The sequence below is a fragment of the Schistocerca serialis genome, chromosome 9, assembly GCF_023864345.2.
Source record: "Schistocerca serialis cubense isolate TAMUIC-IGC-003099 chromosome 9, iqSchSeri2.2, whole genome shotgun sequence".
NCBI classification, from domain to species: Eukaryota; Metazoa; Arthropoda; class Insecta; order Orthoptera; family Acrididae; genus Schistocerca; species Schistocerca serialis.
The window spans coordinates 203467432-203493235 of record NC_064646.1 but is presented as its reverse complement, the minus strand read 5'-3'; the positions used below and the strand labels follow the sequence as shown (position 1 = coordinate 203493235).

General features: G+C 38.2%; 1 protein-coding gene across 1 annotated transcript in view; it reads left to right on the top strand.

Moving 5' to 3' along the window:
• The window catches only part of LOC126419340 (NADH-ubiquinone oxidoreductase 49 kDa subunit), a 38600-nt gene extending 14267 nt beyond the window's left edge, over nt 1-24333 (top strand). The window contains exons 4-10 of the mRNA XM_050086526.1: nt 837-1024; nt 1289-1452; nt 1555-1674; nt 12564-12693; nt 12795-12891; nt 22717-22857; nt 24022-24333. Of these exons, the coding sequence (XP_049942483.1) occupies nt 837-1024; nt 1289-1452; nt 1555-1674; nt 12564-12693; nt 12795-12891; nt 22717-22857; nt 24022-24059 (878 nt within the window). The 3' untranslated portion in view covers nt 24060-24333. The remainder of the gene's footprint in view (nt 1-836; nt 1025-1288; nt 1453-1554; nt 1675-12563; nt 12694-12794; nt 12892-22716; nt 22858-24021) is intronic.
• The last annotated feature ends 1471 nt before the right edge of the window (nt 24334-25804 follow it).

Genomic DNA, 25804 nt, shown 5'->3' with positions numbered 1-25804 from the left:
ATTTTACCTATCCAATTATATTTTCAAAAATTATTTTCATTGATATATTAACCCTTAATTGAGTGGAATTGCACAGTTCACAAGCTCTGATGCTTGTAAGAACTACAGTGCAGTGCAGCACCATCACTTTATTTGTTTTCTGGTAAACAAATGTGTCCTGTTAGTGTACCTGATGATATCATACTCAGATTAGTCGCATACTGGACTGGCAACGACTTCTTGCAGATCAGTGGGTTCAGTAACTGAGAGCTGTTACAGTTTAGTCATGACAGGCTGTACCAGTGTTCACATTCATCCTCTTCCATAACATTATGTAGGCACCACAGATTCATCCTCTACTTTAACTTACACATCAAGTGTTTCCATGCAGAATGATCTCACTCACTCATAACCAGAAATGCCTATGCCTGTTAACTCATGCTGGTAAAATTTTAAATAAAATTACAATTCATATTTACAAATTAATTTAACAATTGTATGAATTTGTTTTGTATAATAGCAGTGTGAATTAAAATATTTATGTAGATTTCCAAGTAGTTTACCTTTCTTTTGCTAATTCCTGACATTATACTAAGAGAAGTGTCCATTTGTGTTTTTAAATTAATGTAATGGTAGATAATTTCCTGTGGAATACTTAGTTCTGGCTCTCAGACTTTGTTGTTTAATCCCTCATTCTATCCCAGTTGCTTCTCCCACATTCCTTAAGAGTCATATGTTTCCAAAAGGAACATTTTGTGATAACAAAATCTTAAGACTTTCCAGCAAGCAAATATACTAATAAAACATTAATACTGTAATAAGCTTGAATTTGTTGTTGTTCTGCTGTTTTTTTTTAGTTCTTTTTGCTGAAATAACTCGTTTGTTGAACCATATTATGGCTGTTGGTACACATGCATTGGATGTTGGTGCCCTCACACCTTTCTTCTGGCTGTTTGAGGAGAGAGAAAAGATGATGGAATTCTATGAAAGAGTATCAGGAGCACGAATGCATGCTGCATATGTTCGACCTGGTGGTGTCAGTCAGGTGAGTTACAATTTTAATGTACGGTGGAAATAGAGTAACTTTCCTCTTTTCATCTTTAAATTTCTACGTCTGCTACAGGATTGATACATTGTGAGACAGCTTAGTAGCAGAAAAATGTATAATTTGAACTGTGTTGTAATACAGGATTCACTTTGTGCTCTCTTCACAAGGTAGCTTACTTGATTGATCTCTAGATATAAAAAATTTCATTGTGTTGCATAATGAACTGGTTACATTGACACAGTTTGATTCATAATATTCTAGGATCTGCCACTAGGTCTCCTAGATGACATATACGAATTTGCAAGCAAGTTTTCAGAACGTCTGGATGAAGTTGAAGATGTCCTTACAACTAATAGAATATGGGTTCAGAGGACAAAAGACATTGGAATAGTATCAGCTGAAGATGCTCTTAACTATGGATTCAGGTATTTTCTGATGTGTAACATATTTCAATACTTTTCAATAATACTTTGAACTTATTAGTGAAAATTTAACAAAAATATATATTTATTTATGTAATTTTTCAGTGGAGTCATGCTGCGTGGTTCTGGCATCAAGTGGGACTTGCGCAAAGCACAACCGTATGATGGTTACGAAGAATTCGAATTTGATATTCCCATAGGAACTAAGGGCGATTGTTATGACAGGTAATGTAGTTAATATTTATTTATATTGGCATATTTTAACTAATTTTGAGTAGTATCTTATAGTCTGTTCCACATATTTCGAGTGTCATTGGAACTTATTATTAATTTTTAATCTCTTAAGTAAAGTAACTCAATTTATTGTACTGATTATGTTTAGTAAAACTTAAACACACAGTACAATATCTGAATAATAATCTCCCCCCCCCCCCCCCCCCCTAGATATTCTATGGACATGTAATTTGATTGCTTGTTTGGCATAATTTGTGCTGTATTTCGTGTTGTGATATTGTTAAACATGTTTGTGACAGGGGAACTGAAATACAGTGAAATCCTGATTTTACACTTTCAAGAGAATTTTTAAAAAGTTGTAAAATCTGGCAGAATGTAAAATGTGAGAAATAACTTCTTAAATGGTAAAAGTTACGTATGGGATTTCCCCTTGGATTTTCATAGTTTATGTATGATATGTGTACGTAATAGGCATAAAAATAGTCATCAGGGACTCATTTATTAACAGTAAGGTTATCTGAATTATGTAGTACATTTAACTCTTGACATAACTGGAACTAGCAACTGACTGGGAAGTAGAAACATTTGACTTGATTTCATTCAGCATAATCGATGTTTTCGGAAAGCCTGCAGATATGTCATTCATTATTTAAATAATGAAACACTGCATCAGTTATCCCCAAATTTTTTTCAAGCTTAGCATGACGTATTTCGAGAATTTATTCTCATTGTCAAGTGTAAAAGTATTTTGTGCGACATTTGCGTATATGATGTTCTGCGACATTTGCGTATATGATGTTCTGCATCTCTTCCACCGTAGTCCTCTTTTTTAAGGTTATGAGGTACTGTGCCTCCTGTATTATGCAGAAAACCACACACATGCGGAACATCGCTCAAAGTGTTTATTTGTGGAATATATTAAAAAAATTCTTACATAATATTTGCACTTTACAACGGCAATAAATTCTCGAAACATGTCTTGCTAAGCACAAAAAAGTGACTGATGCATTGTTTTGTTATTTAAACAAGAAGCATTTGAGCAACGCAAAGAGAGTGCAGTGATGCCAACTAGCGCTACAAGTGGCCAAACAGTGAAACATTCAAAATATGCATTGAGCTGTCCTAACAATCAAATGTCTCTGCAAATGCAGTTGTAAAATGGTTGTGATTGGTCATTATACCTTAATTTGAACAAACCTAGTTACTTCCATCAGCCACTGCACTGAGTAGACAGCGGTAGGATATAAAGCACAAATTGTTTCAACTTTTACTGATTAAGGTTTGTTGAGTAGAGCACCCTGTGTTGAGAAGAGCACCCTGTCATCAAGAAACATAACCGCATGATGTTTGTAAACAGTACTTGAAGGCCAGTACTGTGCTATCATAATTTTATCTCAGTTGTATCAGTTTTTTCCACAAACACGGTTGCATAATGCGTAAATTGCGGGAAAATTATAAATATGTTAACATGAAATCAGGTGTGAATTAATATAGGAAACTTGACAGGAGAAATGAAGAAAATGTCATAAACAGTGGAAAAACATTAATTCTGGAAACATAAAAGTGAGTTTATGCTGTCCCTTTAAGAATTAAACAGCTGATGTTTCCAGAACATGTGTGTGGCTGTTGTCTGGATAGGCAGGAATATGGGAAGTCCCTGGTGGGAAATACTGATATAAGGACAAGTGGTGAAAGGACTAAATGTACAGTGGTGATATCAGCCTGCTGAACCTTCAAAACTGTTGAGTCTTTTGTTTTAACAACACACACACACAGAGAGAGAGAGAGAGAGAGAGAGAGAGAGAGAGAGAGAGAGAGAGAGAGAGAGAGAAGGGAAGGGAAGGGAAGGGAAGTCTTTCATTACTAAAAGTCCCACCCCTCTCTCTCTCTCTCTCTCTCTCTCTCTCTCTCTCTCTCTCTCTCTCTCTGTTTACTAGTTAGGATTGGAGAATGCTAACTCCAACATACATGAATAGGGGAGGTGATAAACACATTGAGAGATAAGAAAAGAAAGGGCTGTAAGTAAGTGATAGAAATGAATGCAGAAAAGAAGAAAAATAATATAGGATAAGTAGTGCAGTAAAATAAAAGGTATACCATGCTTATCTGACAAAAATTAAGAGCCCTCTTCTTCCATGTTAGTCATTTAAATTAGAGTTTTCCTACATTCACATACCATATGGTAAATTGTAGCAATTGATAATGAGTTAAATCATGCATGTGGCTTTAAAGTAGATGGAAGTAAGTTTTTTTTTTTTTTTTCAGTTCATACAGCCAACTTAAGGTTAGTGGTCATTATATCTAGAATAAAATAAGTTTGTTATTTACAAACTGAAGTAAGGGAAAGGGGGGGGGGGGGTCAGGATTGCCAACTAGTACACAGAATTCCATGTGCTTATGTGAACAGTAATTGTGTATGCACTGCAGAGTGAAATGACATGTACTAGCAGACAGTTGCCTTTGCCGTCGTCATTTGTGGGGGGAGGGGAGGGGGGGGGGGGCGGAGATTAGTGGTGATGGCAGTGGGAGCAGCTTTTTTTCCATTGTACTGAGTGCATTGTTATTGTAATTACACATTTAAAGGTGTATAACTCACATCTCACGAAACACCAGTTTTCACTTTCACATGGTGGATGTCACAAAGTAACTGAGTTGCCACTCACCCATATAGTGGAGATGCTGAGTCACAGATAGGCACAACAAAAAGAATGTCACAAATAAAGCTTTTGGTCAGTGAGGCCTTCGTTACTGAATTTTTCCCTAATAATGAATCACTTTTACTGCTATTTGAATGCTCTCTTAAGCAGCCATTAGCGTTGAATAAAATAATCATTTACTTAATTTCTTCTTGTACACTGAAAATGACATGCTACTCTAGTGGGGTGAAGTTCACCTTACAGCATCCCTTGTCATTCGTTTTCCTTTTGCCATTGTAAATTGCAACTTTGTTAAATTTTAGCGTGCCAAGAAGTTCTTCAAAATAGGGTGTGGTCATCTTGTGTTCAGGGTTGTAAATAATTTAAAAAATGCACAAAAATGAAAACTAAATATAGTTTAGGGAGAAACAGGAATTCTTTTGGAGCCATCAAGAAGATAGAAAGGGAATACTAGGACAGTGTGGAAATAATGAACAAAGAATAGTCAAGGTTCAGGCAGTGTGTTTTGGAACCAAAAGACTTATGGTTTCCACCTGCGTAGTTCACAGAAGGTAATATGTATGTCCAGTGATCATAAATCACTTATTTAATATGACCAATGTGTTCACTCCAAATTATGCTCCTATTTCATATACTAGACATATTTCAGAATTTCTCATTATTAGCAGTCTCTTATACAAAACTGAAAAATATTTTCTATTAGAACATAAGAACATCACAATTTTAAAAGCATGATGATTATAATGGAGTCACTTACAATGGTAGAAATGGAATCAGAAATGACTCAGTACGTAAGTCTAGAGATATACTTTGGTGCAAATCTTGCACTGGAATATAAGGGAAAATGTGACATACAAAACTTTGGAAGTGCTAGAAAGTGCATAAATCCAACTTGATTACTCAGATATAAAGAGAATTCCACCCTTGTCCGTTTACACTTCTATGCATCAATACTGACACCAACTAGTAAACAATAAAAATATATGCATAGGCAAAGAAATTAACTCAAAAAAAAAGAAAAAAAAGTTAATGACATACCAGAAGTAATGGCAGATGGGCGAACAAATTAGTTTTGAAGTATTAATTGCTTAACATACAGAGTTTTTCTTCCAAAAAATAATTTTTTATTGATGAAAAAGGTCATATAATGAATGACATTACATATACACACACAAAGCTAGCTTTTAAAGCCCAAAGTGATGAGTTCCAAATCTTCAAAGATTACCATCAATAAAATTCTGAGTGTACTTGTGCACTGGACTTAGACTGAATATTCTGAAACTTGAAATTATTTTCTCATTTCTGTGTAGCTATGAAGTCTAACCATGTATTTCACAATGGTTTCCTGTGAACATAGATCTTGGAGGAAGTGGCTGGAACACAGTGGATATATTTATCTTTAGCGCTAGAGAGCATTTGTCACTCAGCTGCGAACTGTTGTCACTTTCAGCCTCTAATAAAGTAACATCACATTCTCCTTCCCTTTCTGAGCTGCTAAATTCAGTATCAAACTCAGGATCACTATATATAGGTACCCTCTTTCAAAAGCATTGTCTAAAGAATACAGGTCAAAGGCTGAATGTGCACATTTTGTTGTGGAGTATCCGAAGCTCCACGCAGTAAGTACAGTATCTAGTGGCAGCCACCTCAACCGAATGACAATAGCAAGGTAACAAACATAGGAGGGATGCTCTCTAGCAGCTGAAATCTTTAACTATCATTGCTGAAACAGAAGTAAAAAAGATTTTATTTTTTCATAGGTCTGTTCTTAAGTTGCCTGAATGTAATTGAGGATTTAAGTTTGTCAAAATAATAAGAAAAAGGCTAACTCGGGATTTTGTATTATGGGGTTAAAAAACGAAAGTGTGCCTAGGTGTTTCTGTGTTTCAGTGCAAATGATTACATCTGGAGAAGTAGTAAAGCTAGAATGGTGCTATAATTGTTATATTTCATAAGCAAGAAGACAAACAGGGTGTGTACACAGACAAGAGAAAAAAATTCCTGGATTTTTCCCGAGTTTCCCGGTTAAAAATGCGCTTTCTCCCGGGTGAAAACACACTATGTCCATGTTAAGTGACAGTGTATTTTCCCTCAAAACTTATCAATCATTTGAATGGTTATGGTTTTATACGCGGGCATAGAATTTTCTGGAACTTTAGAAAACGAAACTCAGGGAAAAACACATTTTGGAAATATCTTTGATGTGCAGCAACATGTACGCTGCGTATCTTCGTATTACTAAAGTATACATTGGAATTCCACCAAACACCGCATGTTACTTTCCGAATCATTGAAATCGAGATTGCGATGCGCTTTTGTAAGCTCATGTCACGTGATCTCTCCAGCCGATGACAGTGGATATGCAGAGCATAGGACATGTGATGGTCAGCCAACAGCAACATCACTGTTACACAAACAGGGAAAGTTAATAGTTTAAATTAATATACATAGTGTTGCTAAAAGAAAAGAAAAGCTTCCACATATAATTTTGGTCTCTAAGGTTAATAAGCTGCAAGAGAAGCTAAGCTTTCGCTTACAATGTTGATTTTTTTCTGCGCGTGTTACACTTTAAGATATATCACACAAATGTGCCAGTAAAATTTTTAATAATGACATAACTGTCTGATCTTCAGGATTCGAAATTCTTCTAAATGGCTCGTGATCATAGAGTTGATTTTTAAATGAGAGTAAAATGCTCTGTGATTTAAGAAATTCATGGTACAGTCTCGCAAGTAGTTCAACTTACGTAAAAGGATATTTACTTTGAAAGTAACGCTTTTCAAACTACCATTTTCCCACGTCTTGTTAGAAACAGGCTCATTTCAGCAGTTGCCAGAGAGCGCAGATAACAGGCAACAGCGACGCCGTGCTTGCGCATCTACCATGACGTAGGAAGCCCATATGTACGTACGTATAAAACATTGAAACATCATACATTATGTCATAAAAGAAACAAGACATCAGAGGATACTCCAAGAGCACCGGAATTTCGTGAACCATACTAAAATGTGCACATTTAAAGTGCATACTTAAAGTGCGCATTCGTATGCCCAGATTCCCAATGAAGTAGACCTTGACCTGATATTAAGCTTTTCAGTGTGGTTTTCGGGATGTAAGTTTTCCTGGAGTGTCAGTACTGTATTATCGCCATGTTTGGTTCTTTATTATGGCATAATGCCATACGTGCTAGAAGATGAAAACATGCACCTGAAATGAAATGCGGTAGACAGTTGAAACTAGCCAGTACTGTGGAATTAACCATTTGGTTTGAAATAACATTGACTGCCTCTGTGGAAAAGGTTAATAAAATTTCTTTAGCAAACAGACAAAAATAACTTCATTGTTCTGCGAGGTGATTAATGCTTGACTGTCAGAAACGTGGAAATAAAATAAAATCTGAAACTAATAACATATTTTAGCCCTCCGTAATTATGTGAATGTATTTTAATTCACTTGATAGCTCCTGGCCACAGATATATGTTTTGTTTTCATTTGATGTCAGAGTAAATGAAAGGGAAACATCAAAATCACTAAATGTAAACATGGATCACGTGGAGACCACCCACTATAACTCAGACTGCTCTGCACATCAGCCCCGGATCCACGATATTTGCGAACCGGGTCAGTACTAAAAAAAAAATCGAATTTTCAAAAATATGTTCATCTTGAAGCACGCACATCTTTCTGAAAAGTCTGAAACATAAAACATATGTGTTAGAGGAAATGTAAGACATGTTATTTGGTCTTAAGTGTGCCAAAGTGCAGTGCCATGCCTCTTCATACAGGGTTCTTCTATCACACATCACTGTATTTCGCTCTGTGGAATTGAAACGTGTATGTTTTGTAATAGATGCCATCAAACTATATTCAGGACAGTGGAAATTGAAATGTCTGAAAAACTTGCAATTAATAGCGGATAGGATTGTTTGTAATCGGGAGAACAAGAACTCTTCAGAAAATTTGCACTCTTTACTGCCTGTTAGCTAATAACTTGCTGTTTTGTGTGACATAAAATTAAATATAGGATACATAAAACCAATGAGGACAAGGGACAAGCAAGAAAGTATAGATTTCTTCAGTCCTTAACTCCTAGCATTTTTTTCTCTCTAATCTTGCTACAGCTTTACATGGCGTGCTTTCCTTTCTGCGAAAGAATCTATTACCTCATCAAAGTTCATCAAACGTTTTTCTACATGAAAAATCAAAATTCGTTACCTAATACTGAAAATGCTGTTAATACAAATAATACCCAAGACTGGTGTGGTTTCTCGATCTGATTACGTCTATTTTATCACTTTCTGCTAGTTAAAACAAAAGACAAAATAGGCCTTTCTAATACTGCAGCAATTTTGCACACCAAATAAACAAGACTGTTTTGGCATAAATGATCATTTTTATAACACGACAGAATATAATTCATGAAGTAGCAATATCAAATGCCTATAAGACCTACTACAAGCAAAAAGCTCTATGTTAGGAAATAGTTTCATATTTCATTCACACGCACCTGTTTCTCAAGCATGAGATTGAATAATAGTATTATGAATTTTTTATATAAATTTGGAATCATCTTATTCTTCTATAATGTGTGTGATGTCCCCGTTTCTTCTCCTTCCTCATTCTAACAAACAATCTTGTCATCACCAATTCTGTAGCTATTTCTGCCATTGTCAAAACTTGTTCGCCGATTAACTTCACTAACCCTACCAGAATCACCAGTTTAGTTATCCCACGATTATTCTCCAGTTAGGTGGTGTTACATGTTCTTACAACATGTTTTCCGCATTACCTCCAGAATAGAACTTACGCGGCTGCTAGCCAGGTACTGTACAACTGGTCCTTACTAGTGTAGCGATCTAGCCTAAAATTTTCTGTCAAAATTTCATTTTCTTGGGTACACTGAGAAGGATAATATGTAATCTTTCTCGCCTGTTATTCCTGTTAGTTGTTTATTTCCATTCTGGTAGTCTGAATTTATGGATTTCACTAGTAATTATAACAAAGCCGATCATTCGCAAACCCAATCAACCACATAATCAGACAGCGATTGGCATTCATCCATTCAGCTTTACTCTGCTCAGCTCGTATAGCCCCATCCCCTTTTGTCTGCGGAAAGTTTATTTCTAGTTGCGACGAGGATTCTCCTGACAGAAACATCACGTACACTATCCATGCATTCAAACATCAGCTTATGATTCATTCAGAAATCAATTAAAATGTGTTCAAAAACTGACAGGGATGTGTTTCAAAATCACATGAATAATCGACAGACCAACGTGCGCTGGATGCTAGGAGCTTTGTGAAACAAGTCTTTTTTTTCTCAAGAATATGAATTTGGCGCCCCCTTTTCCCGGTAGCATCTAGATGCTTGCAGCGACTGCTTGTACAGCCAACAGCCACATTCCTGTAGCCAGAAGCGGGAGAATCTACTACTAAACTGTGCATGTGCATGAGCCCACTTGCAACTGCTAAAACGAATCTGATGTAAACAGTTGTGACTTCACGCTCGTCGGAGGCAATTTGTTGTTATGAGGCATTGCATTGTCTTCCTAAAACCTCAGACACATTTTGCTGTTGGCAGATGCTTGCATGAGCACTGTTTGTTGTTGTTGTATACAGCCCATTTTCTTTGCAATTTAAGTTATTTTCATATTTTTTCCTCTCGTTTATGTTTTATTGTTGAAGTACTATTCTGCAGTAGTGGCACACAGTAATCTCCTTCGAGTATCGATTCATACCAGTCAAAATTACAAAAATTTAACTGAAAACTAAAACAATGAAAAATTCCTGGAATTCTAAAAAATTTCCTGGTTTTTCCCGGTTTTCTCCCAGATGAAAAAATTCCCGGGTTTTTCCCGGATCTCCCGGTTGTCCCGGGCCGTATACACCCTGACAACCAAGTTATTAGTAATAGGTTTATAATTACTTTCACTAAGTGTAATGTGCAATCCATCCTCTAAAATCATTACCAAACACATGGAAAAAACATGAAGTTTTAGTCAGATAAAGGAACAAGCTGGCTTTAGATGTGGATGTCGCACAATGGACCATTTGCAAATCTTGAATGAAATTATAGAATAGAGTAAAGAGTATGACTGACCAGTTAGTTTGTCTAAGATTCATACTTTTGAGAACTTTGACTCAATTTCAACAAAATGCCGTAGTAACCTTCCTGGGTGTTTCTCTTGCTTTCTTGGCCATATTAGATGCAGACCGGTCTGCATTGGCTATCCTAATTTTATCGCAGTGTTGTAGCCCAGTTATCATATTTTCGCCAGGATTAATTCCCAGCTTTTTCAGTACCCAACACTTTTCATTGATACCCCTAGTTTCAATGTATGCATGTCTACAAATACAGTTTTAGGAAGGCGGTTACAAATTATGCTGTTGAAACATTCATTTGGGTTCTCTGTCTGCCCATGCAGACACTTCCTTAGAAGGTCAGGATGAGCCAAGTCTCTGAAAATATGTTTAATTGCTGTAGTAACAGCAACAGGAAGAGAATGCTGGTGAGAATAAGATTCTTCAGTTGCCGAGCCCTATTGTATTTGCACCACGAATTTTCTCCTGATGGACACACTCCACGACGTGCCTTGTAATCAGTAGAGGACTTGTGGAAGAATAGCCCAAACATCTCTCTTCATTGCCTCCAGATTTTCGTTATTTCTCCTAATTGCCTGTCCATAGTATACCTGCAAGTTTTCCATAACAACTACTCGCAATCACACTTGAACAAAAGTAACCGCGTGTTTGAAAGCGTGTTGTTAATGAACAGCAGAAACAAAAGATACTGACCGTTGCATTCCAAGGATAGCCACCACACACTTGGGAGGGGGGGGGGGGGAGGGGGGGGGGGAAACCAGCTTCATTTTGTGGATGAGATTGCACTGTTTATCTCTAGTGCAAACAAAGCACAACAATGAACAGAGGTATTTGATAGAGAAAATTGGAAGTAGACCTGAAAATCAGTTTAATAAGGCTAAAATAATGTGCAGTGATTACATGAAAATAATAAGGCAGAGGAGTTTTTGTCTGTAGGGCTGTTCAGTAGCTGACTGAATTGACAGGATAAGAAATGAAGAGATGAGTAAAAGTGGCCAGGAGTATTTTTGGTAAACTAAATAGGGCATTCAGTTGTTTGGTTTGTCTGAAAGAGAAAGTTTACAATCGGTCTATTTACCAATTTTACTTTCTGGCAGTGAAGTACAGACTTCTGATGTGAAAATCAGGTTTAGTCTTGTATAAGAGACAGGTGCATATTTGGAATTACTGAGACAGGCAGAAAACAAACAAATGGATCAGGGAAAAGACTGTAGTAGGAAACACAATGGTAGCTTTAATAAAGCCATATGGATGACAGATGGATGAAGTTCATATATATTCAACTTGACACCTGTACATTGTGGAAAATCAGATGTTGATTTTCATACAGGACACAAATAGTAATTAATGTGTACAGTAAAAGCCTCTGCTGAAATCATTTCTTCAGCTGTGTATTCAAAACTACCCTAATACAGTATTTAATATCTTGTTTTCATGCATGTCCATCTGTCCTCAGTACATTGTAATGTTGTCAAACAACAAAAGTTTTATACTGCATTGATCTCTACATTGAGAGGCTTACAAGTCTCACTGAGATCACTCATTTGTCTCCATTCAGGACCAGAATCACCAAGGACTTCTTGAGATACTCGAAATAGAGCAATCATTGCAGTGCTTAATTTTTAAGCTGAGCGTTGTGATGATGAACATTTGAGTGCTAGGGAAAAAGACGTACTAAACTAGTGTGTGCATTAATGTTCAGTGTTGTAGTGGGCCACACAATCAGAAAAATAAATAATTGCACGTCAAAGAATTTGTCTAGAAATGCAGTTAATATTATGTTTTACAAATGTGGTTCCAACATGTCAGATTGACTCCTAATAATCACATGTATTGGTTTTGTGGACATAAACCAATAAATAGAATAATATTTTTTTTAAAAGTACTGAGGAATAATATTTTAGTGTGTTATTCTCTTGTAACTTGACAAATTTCTTAATCTTGTGTATTGAGAAATTGTTTCAGTTGATGTAATGTACTCGTATATTTCTTTCACGTATGCTAATGGAGATACTGTTACTGCTGTTGCAGTCACAAGAGCAATTTGTGCCATACTTACTTTATTAGTTTTTCAAGATACATTATTTATTCCTCTTCATATAGTGTGATTGTCTGTCACAGATACTTGTGCCGAGTGGAGGAAATGAGGCAGTCTCTCAGGATTATCGACCAGTGTCTTAATAGGATGCCACCAGGAGAAATTAAAACTGATGACATGAAGGTAACACCACCTTCAAGAGCAGAAATGAAGGTGGGTAATTTTAAGATACTTTTGTCCTCCTTTTTAGGAGACAATTGTAGGAGGCATGTGGGATAAAGTCTAATAACGTACTCTGTCATCCTATGTTGCAGACGTCAATGGAAGCTTTGATTCATCACTTTAAATTATTCACACAGGGATATCAGGTGCCTCCAGGCACCACTTACACAGCAATTGAAGCTCCTAAAGGTAAATTAAACAAAAAGAAAAAAACTAATTTTGCTTCATAGTGAGGGTGTAGCACAGAGAAGCTTCAGTTAAAAAACGTGAGGCACATATTTAGCAGTACTGTGTGAAGCAGTAAGTAAAGTTATCTGGAACCCAAGTGATGAACACCAGTGCTTTACAAGGTTTGGTTCTCCTTCCTCAGTTTGTGAGTATAACTAGACTTTTGTGTGCTGAACAAAGCATTGCCAAAATGTGAAAGTAACATGAATGAAAGTAACATGAAGTAAAAATACAAGCATCTACTGTAAATTGAAGAAACCATTTTCATTTGTACTCTTGACACACACTGATCCGTAAAATAATAATAACAACAATAATAATAATAATAAACCAGATTCAACAGGACTGAAACTTGCACCAATTTAAAAACTTGGATGTAAAAGTTAGGGAATTTTCAGAAATTATGAAATGTGAAGAAGACAGGTTGTGGTATACAAATATTAAATGGAATGATATTTCTCTCCACAAATCATATTGAGAGGTGTAAGTTATACGTCCCAATATGGGATATCAGTAACTACTTCAAATTTAATTTTTAACCTAAACAGCTGTTATTTTATTAAGGGAAGATCACGCACATTACCAAGAACTTAACGTTGATCGGTTTAATGTAAAATACTGTATTAATAAACTTGAAATGTAAATCCTACTGAGGTTGAAACTCCCTGGCAGATTATAACTTGGTGCCGGACCAAGACTTGAACTGGGGACATTTGCTTTCAAGGGCAAGTGCTCTGACTGACCGACCCACCCTTACAATTTTATTTCCACAAGTAAATCATGACCTACCTTCCAGGCTTCACAGAAATACTCCCACAAAACTTGCAGGGCTAACATTCTCGGAAGAAAGAATATTGCCGAAACATGGCTTAGCCACAGTCGCAGGCAAATGCCCTGATTTTGAGTCTCGGTCTGGCACACAGTTTTAATCTGGCAGGTAGTTTCAGATCAGTGCGCACTCTGCTGCAGAGTGAAAAATTGATTCTAAACAACAGAGCTTGTTTAAACCCTTATAAAAACATACAAAATCTTTAACCTTGAATATAAAGTTACTGTGATGGTAATCTGTGATAAAAATCTATTTACTTATTTCTTTTGGTTTAGTCAAAGTTACAACTTACACATTTTGCTTTGAACAAATTGTTATGGATGTGTGCTAGCTACAGGTCTTTCTTTTCCCATCGTTCTGAATAAACACATATGTTTAACTCCCTTAGGTGGTGAATTAGAAGTATTTCAATGTTAACTGTGTTAGTACAACAAACAACTAATACTGAGTGTTAACTATTGAAATTTGTTGTTTGTGCGTAATTACCCATTGTGGTGCTAGTGTTTGGTGGGTTATTGATGGAGTGGGCTATGGAAGGCATGGAGAGGGACTGGGGGTGGGTGGCTAGTGGCTCAGTGAGAGGTGGTTGGTTTACTGGCTAGGAAGGAAGGATACAGATGACTTGGGTTGTGAAGCAGACTTGGTGGTCTAATTTGTTCTTGACACCAAATTGGCAGTGCACTGTCAGTCTAGTTGGCACCATATAGGGACTTAATTGTGTGTGTGTGTGTGTGTGTGTGTGTGTGTGTGTGTGTGTGTGTGTGTGATCTCCTATAATCATGAAGAACTTTCCTATAATAATTATATGAGAATTTGAGTTCGATGGAAGTGTGCTTGGATAGCTGAAGCGGTTAAAGCAACTGCTGGCGATAAGCAGCAAATCTAGGTCCTAATCCTAGTCCGGCACAAATTTTCACTTAACTGCATGGATTTACTTCAGTGCCTTATTGCAGCCGATATCAGAATGTCTTGTGTTGTGTATACATGGCTGCAGATCATGAATGGTGTCTGTTATTTTGGTCATGTCGGAAAGAACAGACAACACAAATATAAATTCAGATATTTTATTAAATAGACAAATTGAGTTTAGATCGTTCCCTGACCATCTTTTCTCTGTTTTTTTGTAATATTTTTTTCACGTTCAAAGTTCCTAAGTTATTTTAAATCTTTATAAACTTATACTTCACTTGCACTTCATTTGCTAATGAATAATAAATGCTTTTAAATGTAATCCACATTAATTTTATTATGTTTCATCCAAATATTTATGAGATTAAGTAACCAAGGTGACTCACTACCTTAATCACAGCAACATTGTTCAAAGCAACATATGGCTTTGCATTCTGCTGCATCAGCTACTAACAAATTGCTGTCATTAATGTAACAATCGCTGTCAGGAAAAAAGCTGACTCATTGAGTCCCTCCAGAGCAATGTATATCTTCGTTACAGCTGTCAAAACATCATTAGATGTCACCATGGCAGTTAAGTAAAAATATCTGCCTAAATTTTCATACCCAGTACACTTGTCATATTGGTGTCAGCCATGAGAATTCCGTGGCTGCTGCTGTAGTAGCAATATTTTTGCTACAGCCACGACTATAATTGAAACTGTGAATAATAGTGCACACTCGTTTATCTTTGTTACTGGTACTGTTGTTTTCGTGTGACTTTAAGATTTGCCTTTTAGCTCTGAAAAACTAACAGTGATTTTGTTGCAAAAATTTAGTGAACAAAATATTGTTCATATACTTTCATTCAGTTTCAAACACAGTGCTGTCTGTGATACACTGAGGTGACAGTCTTGGGATAATGATATGCACACGTAAAAGTGCTGGTACTATCGCATACACGAGTATAGGAGGATAATGCATTGGCATAGCTGTCGTTCATACTCAGGTGATTCATGTTTCCAATGTGATTATGGCTGCCCAACAGGAATGGTAGTTGTAGCTAGACACAGGGGACATTCCATTTTAGAAATTAAGGAATTCAGTACGCAGAGATCGACAGTGTCAAGAGTGTGCCAAGAACACCGGATTTCATGCATTATCTCTCACCATGGACAACGCAGTGGCCTGCGTTTTATTTATATATATATATATATATATATAATATTTTTTTTTTTTTTTTTTTTTTTTTTTTTTTTTTTTTTTTTTTTTTTTACTGAGAACAGCGGTGTTTGTGTAGAGTTGTCAGTGCTATCAGACAAGCAACACTGCATGAAATAACCACAGAAATCACTGTGGGATGTAAGACAAATGTATTTGTTTGGACATGTGGTGAAATTGGTGTCAATGGGCTAGAGCAGCAGACGGCCAACTTATGGCTTAGCTAACAGCATGACAATGCCTGCCGCGCATCTCCTGGGCTCGTGACCACATTGGTTGGACCCTAGACAACTGGAAAACCTTGGCCTGGTCAGATGGGTCCTTTCAGTTGATAAGAGCTGATGGTAGCGTGCAGCCCCCACGAAGCCATGGACCCAAGTTGTCAGTAAGGCACTCCATAATGGTGTGGACTGGGTTCTCTGGTTCAGCTGAACTGATCATTGACTGGAAATGGTAATGTTCGGCTACATGGAGACCATTTGCAGCCATTTGTGGATTCCATTTTCCCAAACAGTGATGGAATTTTTATGGATGACTCTGTGTTAGATGCCACCGATCCACAATTGCTCGTGATTGGTTTGAAGAACATTCTGGACAGATCAAGCAAATGATTTGGCCAGCCGCATTGCCCTACATAAATCCCATCGAACATTTATCGGACACAATCGAGAAGTCAGTTTGTGCACAAAATCCTCTGCCAGTAACACTTTCACACTTATGGACAGCTATAGAAGCAGCATTGCTCGTATTTCTGCAGGGGACTTCCAACAACTTGTTGAGTCCATGCCACATCGAGTTGCTGTGGTATGCCGGGCAAAAGGATGACCAACACGATATTAGGAGGTATCACATGACTTTTGTCAGATCAGTATATAAGCCTTGACTTTCTGCTAAGGCTTTGGTTGTTGGATGCACTTCTGATGTTAAGAGATTTCTGTGTTGCTTCCAAATAGCATGCTGTTGATGCAATGGTAAATGCATTCATAAAGTGTATATTTATTTTACACTTCTGGCAGGTCGATAGACACACAAAGATACACACAAAATTCAAGCTTTCGCAACCAACGGTTGCTTCATCAGGAAAAAGGGAAGGAGAGGGAAAGACGAAAGGATGTGGGTTTTAAGGGAGAGGGTAAGGAGTCATTCCAATCCTGGGAGCGGAAAGACTTACCTTAGGGGGAAAAAAGGACAGGTATACACTCGCACACACACCCATATCCATCCGCACATACACGGACCCAAGCAGACATTTGTAAAGGCAAAGAGTTTGGGCAGAGATGTCAGTCGAGGCGGAAGTACAGAGGCAAAGATGTTGTTGAAAGACACAATTTGTTCCTCTTCTAATAATGTCACAATTTGTTCCGTTTGCATAAGCTGGGGGAAGTGTGTTATATTCAACAGTTGACCCTATGCTGTAGGATAGTTACAGTAAGACAGTCCTCCTCCTGGGTATATGAATGGTCTGTAGCTCAAGAGCTATGCAGAACACTTGACCCTACCTTTCTGCCGCCAATAGGATTTCAGGTTTGAGTCCCAGAAAAATCCTGTTTTTATGTGCAGCATTTTGGGGCAAGTGGTAGTGCGTGCTGCCACATTATACCATTTGCATGCATATGTTGCTTTTTGGATCAATAACATTGTAACCACTTTCACTGTTTTCCCTTTCTGCTACATTTCATATAAATTCATCCTACTTTCTTCTTAAAAGGACCAAAGTGCTATGATCATCTTTGTGTGATGTTAAAATTAATAGAGTTAGTATAGTTGACCTCAACTTGGGTGGGGGATTACCTCCATAGTCTCAGATGTTATGGAATGCGTCATATATTAAAATGCAGGATAAAATTCAAAGTTATAAAAAATTCCTGGTCCAAAATACGGGCTGCCAGAGATTGCAACTTGAGGAAATGCGATTTTTGGCAAAAAAGTTAAAATGCTCTCTCTGTAGCATGGTTACGTGTGTTTGTTTTATTTAACAGATAATACTTTTCTACATCTACATCTACATCTACATTTATACTCCGCAAGCCACCCAACGGTGTGTGGCGGAGGGCACTTTACGTGCCACTGTCATTACCCCCCTTTCCTGTTCCAGTCGCGTATGGTTCGCGGGAAGAACGACTGTCTGAAAGCCTCCGTGCGCGCTCTAATCTCTCTAATTTTACATTCGTGATCTCCTCGGGAGGTATAAGTAGGGGGAAGCAATATATTCGATACCTCATCCAGAAACGCAACCTCTCGAAACCTGGCGAGCAAGCTACACCGCGATGCAGAGCGCCTCTCTTGCAGAGTCTGCCACTTGAGTTTATTAAACATCTCCGTAACGCTATCACGGTTACCAAATAACCCTGTGACGAAACGCGCCGCTCTTCTTTGGATCTTCTCTATCTCCTCTGTCAGACTGATCTGGTACGGATCCCACACTGATGAGCAATACTCAAGTATAGGTCGAACGAGTGTTTTGTAAGCCACCTCCTTTGTTGATGGACTACATTTTCTAAGCACTCTCCCAATGAATCTCAACCTGGTACTCGCCTTGCCAACAATTAATTTTATATGATCATTCCACTTCAAATCGTTCCGCACGCATACTCCCAGATATTTTACAGAAGTAACTGCTACCAGTGTTTGTTCCGCTATCATATAATCATACAATAAAGGATCCTTCTTTCTATGTATTCGCAATACATTACATTTGTCTATCTTAAGGGTCAGTTGCCACTCCCTACACCAAGTGCCTATCCGCTGCAGATCTTCCTGCATTTGGCTACAATTTTCTAATGCTGCAACTTCTCTGTATACTACAGCATCATCCGCGAAAAGCCGCATGGAACTTCCGACACTATCTGCTAGGTCATTTATATATATTGTGAAAAGCAATGGTCCCATAACACTTTCCTGTGGCACGCCAGAGGTTACTTTAATGTCTGTAGACGTCTCTCCATTGATAACAACATGCTGTGTTCTGTTTGCTAAAAACTCTTCAATCCAGCCACACAGCTGGTTTGATATTCCGTAGGCTCTTACTTTGTTTATCAGGCGACAGTGCGGAACTGTATCGAACGCCTTCCGGAAGTCAAGAAAAATAGCATCTACCTGGGAGCCTGTATTTAATATTTTCTGGGTCTCATGAACAAATAAAGCGAGTTGGGTCTCACACGATCGCTGTTTCCGGAATCCATGTTGATTCCTACATAGTAGATTCTGGGTTTCCAGAAATGACATGATACGCGAGCAAAAAACATGTTCTAAAATTCTACAAGAGATCGACGTCATAGATATAGGTCTATAGTTTTGCGCATCTGCTCGACGACCCTTCTTGAAGACTGGGACTATCTGTGCTCTTTTCCAATCATTTGGAACCCTCCGTTCCTCTAGAGACTTGCGGTACGCGGCTGTTAGAAGGGGGGCAAGTTCTTTCGCATACTCTGTGTAGAATCGAATTGGTATCCCGTCAGGTCCAGTGGACTTTCCTCTATTGAGTGATTCCAGTTGCTTTTCTATTCCTTGGACACTTATTTCGATGTCAGCCATTTTTTCGTTTGTGCGAGGATTTAGAGAAGGAACTGCAGTGCGGTCTTCCTCTGTGAAACAGCTTTGGAAAAAGGTGTTTAGTATTTCAGCTTTACGCGTGTCATCCTCTGTTTCAATGCCATCATCATCCCGTAGTGTCTGGATATGCTGTTTCGAGCCACTTACTGATTTAACGTAAGACCAGAACTTCCTAGGATTTTCTGTCAAGTCGGTACATAGAATTTTACTTTCGAATTCAATGAACGCTTCACGCATAGCCCTCCTTACGCTAACTTTGACATCGTTTAGCTTCTGTTTGTCTGAGAGGTTTTGGCTGTGTTTAAACTTGGAGTGGAGCTCTCTTTGCTTTCGCAGTAGTTTCCTAACTTTGTTGTTGTACCACGGTGGGTTTCTCCCGTCCCTCACAGTTTTACTCGGCACGTACCTGTCTAACACGCATTTTACGATTGCCTTGAACTTTTTCCATAAACACTCAACATTGTCAGTGTCGGAACAGAAATTTTCGTTTTGATCTGTTAGGTAGTCTGAAATCTGCCTTCTATTACTCTTGCTAAACAGGTAAACCTTCCTCCCTTTTTTTATATTCCTATTAACTTCCATATTCAGGGATGCTGCAACGGCCTTAGGATCACTGATTCCCTGTTCTGCACTTACAGAGTCGAAAAGTTCGGGTCTGTTTGTTATCAGTAGGTCCAAGATGTTATCTCCGCGAGTCGGTTCTCTGTTTAATTGCTCGAGGTAATTTTCGGATAGTGCACTCAGTATAATGTCACTCGATGCTCTGTCCCTACCACCCGTCCTAAACATCTGAGTGTCCCAGTCTATATCTGGTAAATTGAAATCTCGACCTAACTATAACATGCTGAGAAAATTTATGTGAAATGTATTCCAAATTTTCCCTCAGTTGTTCTGCCACTAATGCTGCTGAGTCGGGAGGTCGGTAAAAGGAGCCAATCATTAACCTAGTTCGGTTGTTTAGTGTAACCTCCACCCATAATAATTCACAGGAACTATCCACTTCTACTTCACTACAGGATAAACTACTACTAACAGCGATGAACACTCCACCACCGGTTGCATGCAATCTATCCATCCTAAACACCGTCTGTACCTTTGTAAAAATTTCGGCAGAATTTATCTCTGGCTTAAGCCAGCTTTCTGTACCTATAACGATTTCAGCTTCGGTGCTTTCTATCAGCGCTTGAAGTTCCTGTACTTTACCAACGCAGCTTCGACAGTTGACAATTACAATACCGATTGCTGCTTGGTCCCCGCATGTCCTGACTTTGCCCCGCACCCGTTGAGGCTGTTGCCCTTTCTGTACTTGCCCAAGGCCATCTAACCTAAAAAACCGCCCAGCCCACGCCACACAACTCCTGCTACCCGTGTAGCCGCTTGTTGCGTGTAGTGGACTCCTGACCTATCCAGCGGAACCCGAAACCCCACCACCCTATGGCGCAATTTCTGATGGAAATTGTACCCACAGCTTGGAAATGTGCATTTTGCCTCAAGTCAGTCATTCACAGCTGCAGAAAATTGGTTAAATAACAGCAGCGTATTTTTGCATACTCAAGATAATACACTTTTCTGCGAAAACTAAATAAAAACATACCAGGTGACATTCATTTATAGCAATCTTTAATTTATTAGTACCTTTAATTCAGAAATTATAATCTGATAAAACTTAACCAATGTCAATAACAGTGTGAATGGTTTAAAATGCTTCACATAGCCCTGGCTACAATATTTCTAGTTAAGAGAACTTTACCAGTTTGTTTCTGCTTGCCTTAAATCATCGAGCGTTTGTCAAATACAGGGCTATTCAAAGAGAAGGAACAGATTTCCAACATTTATTGCACCAAACTACAAAAGATAGAAACACAATTCCAACGTTTCTGGAAAGAGAAAAGTTTAAATTTTAAACCATTCGATGTGAGCACCATGTGTTTCGCAACAGGTATCAAAATGGTGGCTCATTTCCTGCCACACAGCTTCAACACTGCGATGTTGCAGACTTTCAAGAATGTCTGGCATAGGGGGGATAAGAACACGGTCTTTCACGTAACCCCACAGATAATTCACAAAGTGTGAGATCTGGAGACTGGGAGACCACAGACAATGAAGTTCATCTTCTGTTCCTCTTCCAATCCAATGTCTGTGGATGGTATCATTCAGGTAACATCGGATGTGCTTAGAGAATTTCTCCAAGCATGTCTGCCATTACCTGAAAGACACCATTCCGGGACACTGGATTAGAAGTGGAGGAGCAGAAGATGAACTTCATTGCCAGTGACTTCCCGGGTCTCCAGACCTCACACCTTGTGACTTATCTGTGGGATTATGTAAAAGACTGATTTTTTTTAAAAAATCCCTCCTATGCGTGACACACTTGAAAGACTGCAATATGGCATTCTTGAAGCTGAGAGTGTGACAACGAGAGATCAGCTGCTTCATGTGTGGCAGGAAATGAGCCACCATTTTGATATCTATCATGTAACACATGGTGCTCACATTGAATGCATAAAAATTTGAACTTTCTTTCCAAGTATGTTGGTAGCCCACTAATCAAGTAAAAGACGATACTGTTAGTAGTAGTGGAGACATGAGGCCAGTGAGAGGGCTCCAGCCATTTCAAAAAACTCACTATACGTATCTTAATGAGAAACTATAGTAGATTGTAAAACAAATATTTATTATACTTATTACATTTTTCCCAACATTTTCGTATACTTTTTATCTAATATGAGAGAAGGAGACAGCATACATAATTACATTTTTGTTAGTTACCTTGAATGGTTTACCCTCCCAGATTATTTGATTCTGCTCAAAAGTATAGTCTGGTTGTGTTAGTGTATTAAAAGTTTAATTGTGTATTGAAAGTTTCTCTGCATTACTTCAAAATAAATAAGCTGTATTTCTTGGTTACCTGATTTGAAGGTAATGAGTGTTTTTGACAGGAAACAGCATGTGCAAAAAAGAAATGAAGATTAGGATTTAACATCCCGTCCATGTGAGACCATTAGCAATGGAGCATATCTTGAGATTGGGTAAGAAATCGGGCATTTCCTTTCATGAGGAACCAACCATTCATTTGCCCAAGTGATTTAATGAAAACAAGGAAAACCCAAATCATAATGGCTGCTTGAGAATTTGTATCCCACCTCTTCTCGCTTGCCATTCTGAAATTTGGACTACTGTGCTACCTCACTTGATCAACACACAACTTCTCATATTCTCAGGAATGAAGCTGACACCTTTTTGTACCCATTAATAGTTCCATAACATAGTCTCATTATACATATTGTAATTTTCAGGTGAGTTTGGTATCTACCTTGTTTCTGATGGCAGTTCTAAGCCATATCGTTGCAAGATTAAAGCCCCAGGATTTGCCCATCTTGCAGCTATTGATAAAATTGGGAAGAGACATATGTTAGCTGACATCGTAGCCATTATAGGTGAGTAAACTGTCCATTTTTGTGTTTTTTAAAGGATATGATATTTATCAGTTTTGTAACTTACCACAGTTCAACAACATCATTTTAATGATGCAATAATACATACATCACTTTCCTGAAGGTAGGAATGATTTCCTGGTTGTTGACATATTGCCTATTGGCTTCTGTCTCACCTTCTTCAGCCAACTTTGTTTGAGATGATTTTTCTGATGTTTTGCCAGCATAGGTGGCTGGCATTGTCAAAGATTTACCAAACATTTTTGACTGCACTGGAATCGAGCAGACTGGCAGACAGGAGTTGAACCTGCAGCCACAGACTATTTGTACCTTATTCTTGTTGAAGGTGTTGCCATGTTTGTAGATTTCTATGGCTTCCCCGAACAATCAGGTGTGGTAGCTCTTCTCCCTAGCAATAACTTCCATGTTGGCGAATTTTATTATGTGACCAGTCTTACCCTGAAATGCCATGGTAGATCTTGCCACCTGTCCCAGGTAGCAGTGCTGTTTATGATGTTGGTGTTGGGTTGTCCAGCCATTCCCATATAGGGTGACAGACAGAATTGGCCATATATTGCACAAACATGCTGTGAAGACTATTTACAAACCAATCAAGAGTATTAATGGATTCTCATGGTGCAGCAAACAACTGTTGGAGGTAGCAAGGAGAGAACCACAGCATTAATCACCAGGGTAAAGTTCTCAGATTTTGATATGACCAGTACATAAAATTTCTGGTTGTGGGCTCAAATTGAGTCCTCCACCAGCAATGGAGGGTAAAGCTTCAAAAATGCTTTTCTCTTGTGCTTCCAAAATGTCAGAAAAATCATCAGACAAATGTTGGCTGCAGAACCCAGTACAGGAGCCAACAGCCAATGTTGACAAATGGCCACAAAAGCCTCAACAATTCTGTTAGTTGTTGTTGTCGTTTTAATTCTTATGACATTTTATGGTAAAACAAATATACTGTTTGTTAGCAATGGTTTGATTTCTATTCATATCTGCAATACAGACCTATAATGGTGGTCCCCTTTGTAATGTGTTTCAGAAACAAAGACCAAATTTGAGCCATGATGTAGTTCCTTTGAGATGAAAATTGAAACATATACACACTTTTTTCATAATTTTTAGTCTTTTGTAAGTAATTTTTGTCTTGGTCATTTGCAGGTACCCTTGATGTAGTATTTGGTGAAATTGACCGGTAAACAAAATCTGATTGAATGAACAAATTAGAAAACATCATGTGAACTGCAAGTGACTGACAAGGACCTGTACATACTGTTGGATAAGTTTGTCATAGATCTGGTGTTAACTCTTCTGTAAGCTCAGTATAATTTTGCCACGTTAGTGGTTTGTGATCTTTCACTTGCCTTTCACGTAAGAAGATATACACTAAATTAAATAAAGATTACTTTCTTGACTCGACAATGCATTGTGTAAATAGTTCTTAGGAGTAAAAATAAAATTTATTTATCATGACCTCTAAGAGAACATTATTAAATAATTCCATGTTTTTATGCTTTGTGGGGATTACCAGTTGATATTAGTGCCAGAAGCTAAATCCTATTAAATCATTGGTAATAACATAGCTTGCTTGACACATTTGTTGCACAGGTAGAGTATGAGATTGATATACAACATCTTTTCTTATAAAACTGAAAAATCTAGGCAAATACTGACGTAAGAGACAATTTTGGATGTGGGTGTGCTTACTACATTTTCACTGAATGAGATTTTCACTCTGCAGCGGAGTGTGCGCTGATATGAAACTTCCTGGCAGATTAAAACTGTGTGCCCGACCGAGACTCGAACTCGGGACCTTTGCCTTTCGCGGGCAAGTGCTCCACCAACTGAGCTACCGAAGCACGACTCACGCCCGGAAGGTAGGAGACGAGGTACTGGCAGAAGTAAAGCTGTGAGTACCGGGCGTGAGTCGTGCTTCGGTAGCTCAGTTGGTGGAGCACTTGCCCGTGAAAGGCAAAGGTCCCGAGTTCGAGTCTCGGTCGGGCACACAGTTTTAATCTGCCAGGAAGTATTACTTTTTCACTGTTATGCAGTAAATCCATCAGGCATGACATTTTAGTACATTACTTCTTTACTACTAATTGTATTCACAATTCATTTTGTAAACAGTATTCACATATACCACTGAATCCCTCTCACCTCTTCTTCTCCTCCTCCTCCCTTTCTTCTTAGTCTAAAGCATGTTCCCTTCAGTACCCCTCAGTCCACCCTGAGCTTGTCACACCATCTTTTCCTTGGTTGCCTAATATTTCTTTTTCCAACTGGTAATTTATTTCTTACAACTTTCACGGCCTTTGGTTTGTCCATCCTGTTTACGTTCGTTCCATTGCTGCTTTCTCTTATGCACCCACTCATTAATGGCTTCCACTTTATGACCTTTTCTAATGCTCTCATTTCCCACTCCCCCCCCCCCCCCCCCTTTTCTGACATTTCCAGTCATTTCCAGTGTGGGAAAGTTCAGTACCAAGATATTTAATTGTCATTACCTGCTGAATACTTTTTCTATCCACCTCCAGTTTGCATGTAATATGTTTCACAGATATTGTCAAACATTTGGGTTTTTGAGTGAATATCACCATATTTAGTTTTTTGACTGCCATGTTAAATGTATTTCAATGTTTCTACAGGATATATCACTGTTTGCTTGCAGAATTGCACCATCAGCATAACAAATTATTTTTATTTCTTCATCTCCTATTCTATAACCAATACCTTGCCAATGCCTTCTTTTATCACCTCTTCTGTAAATCAATAAAACAAAGATAAGCTGAACTGTTGTACTTCGACCTTCTTAACCCTTTACAGTAGCAGTCACTTCACAAAAGAAAATAAACATGCATTGCCGGGTGACAAAAAGCATATTGATGTCAAAACAGGAAGCATTTCACATTCTCACTGTTTACGGGCCACCTGGTCTGTCACTACA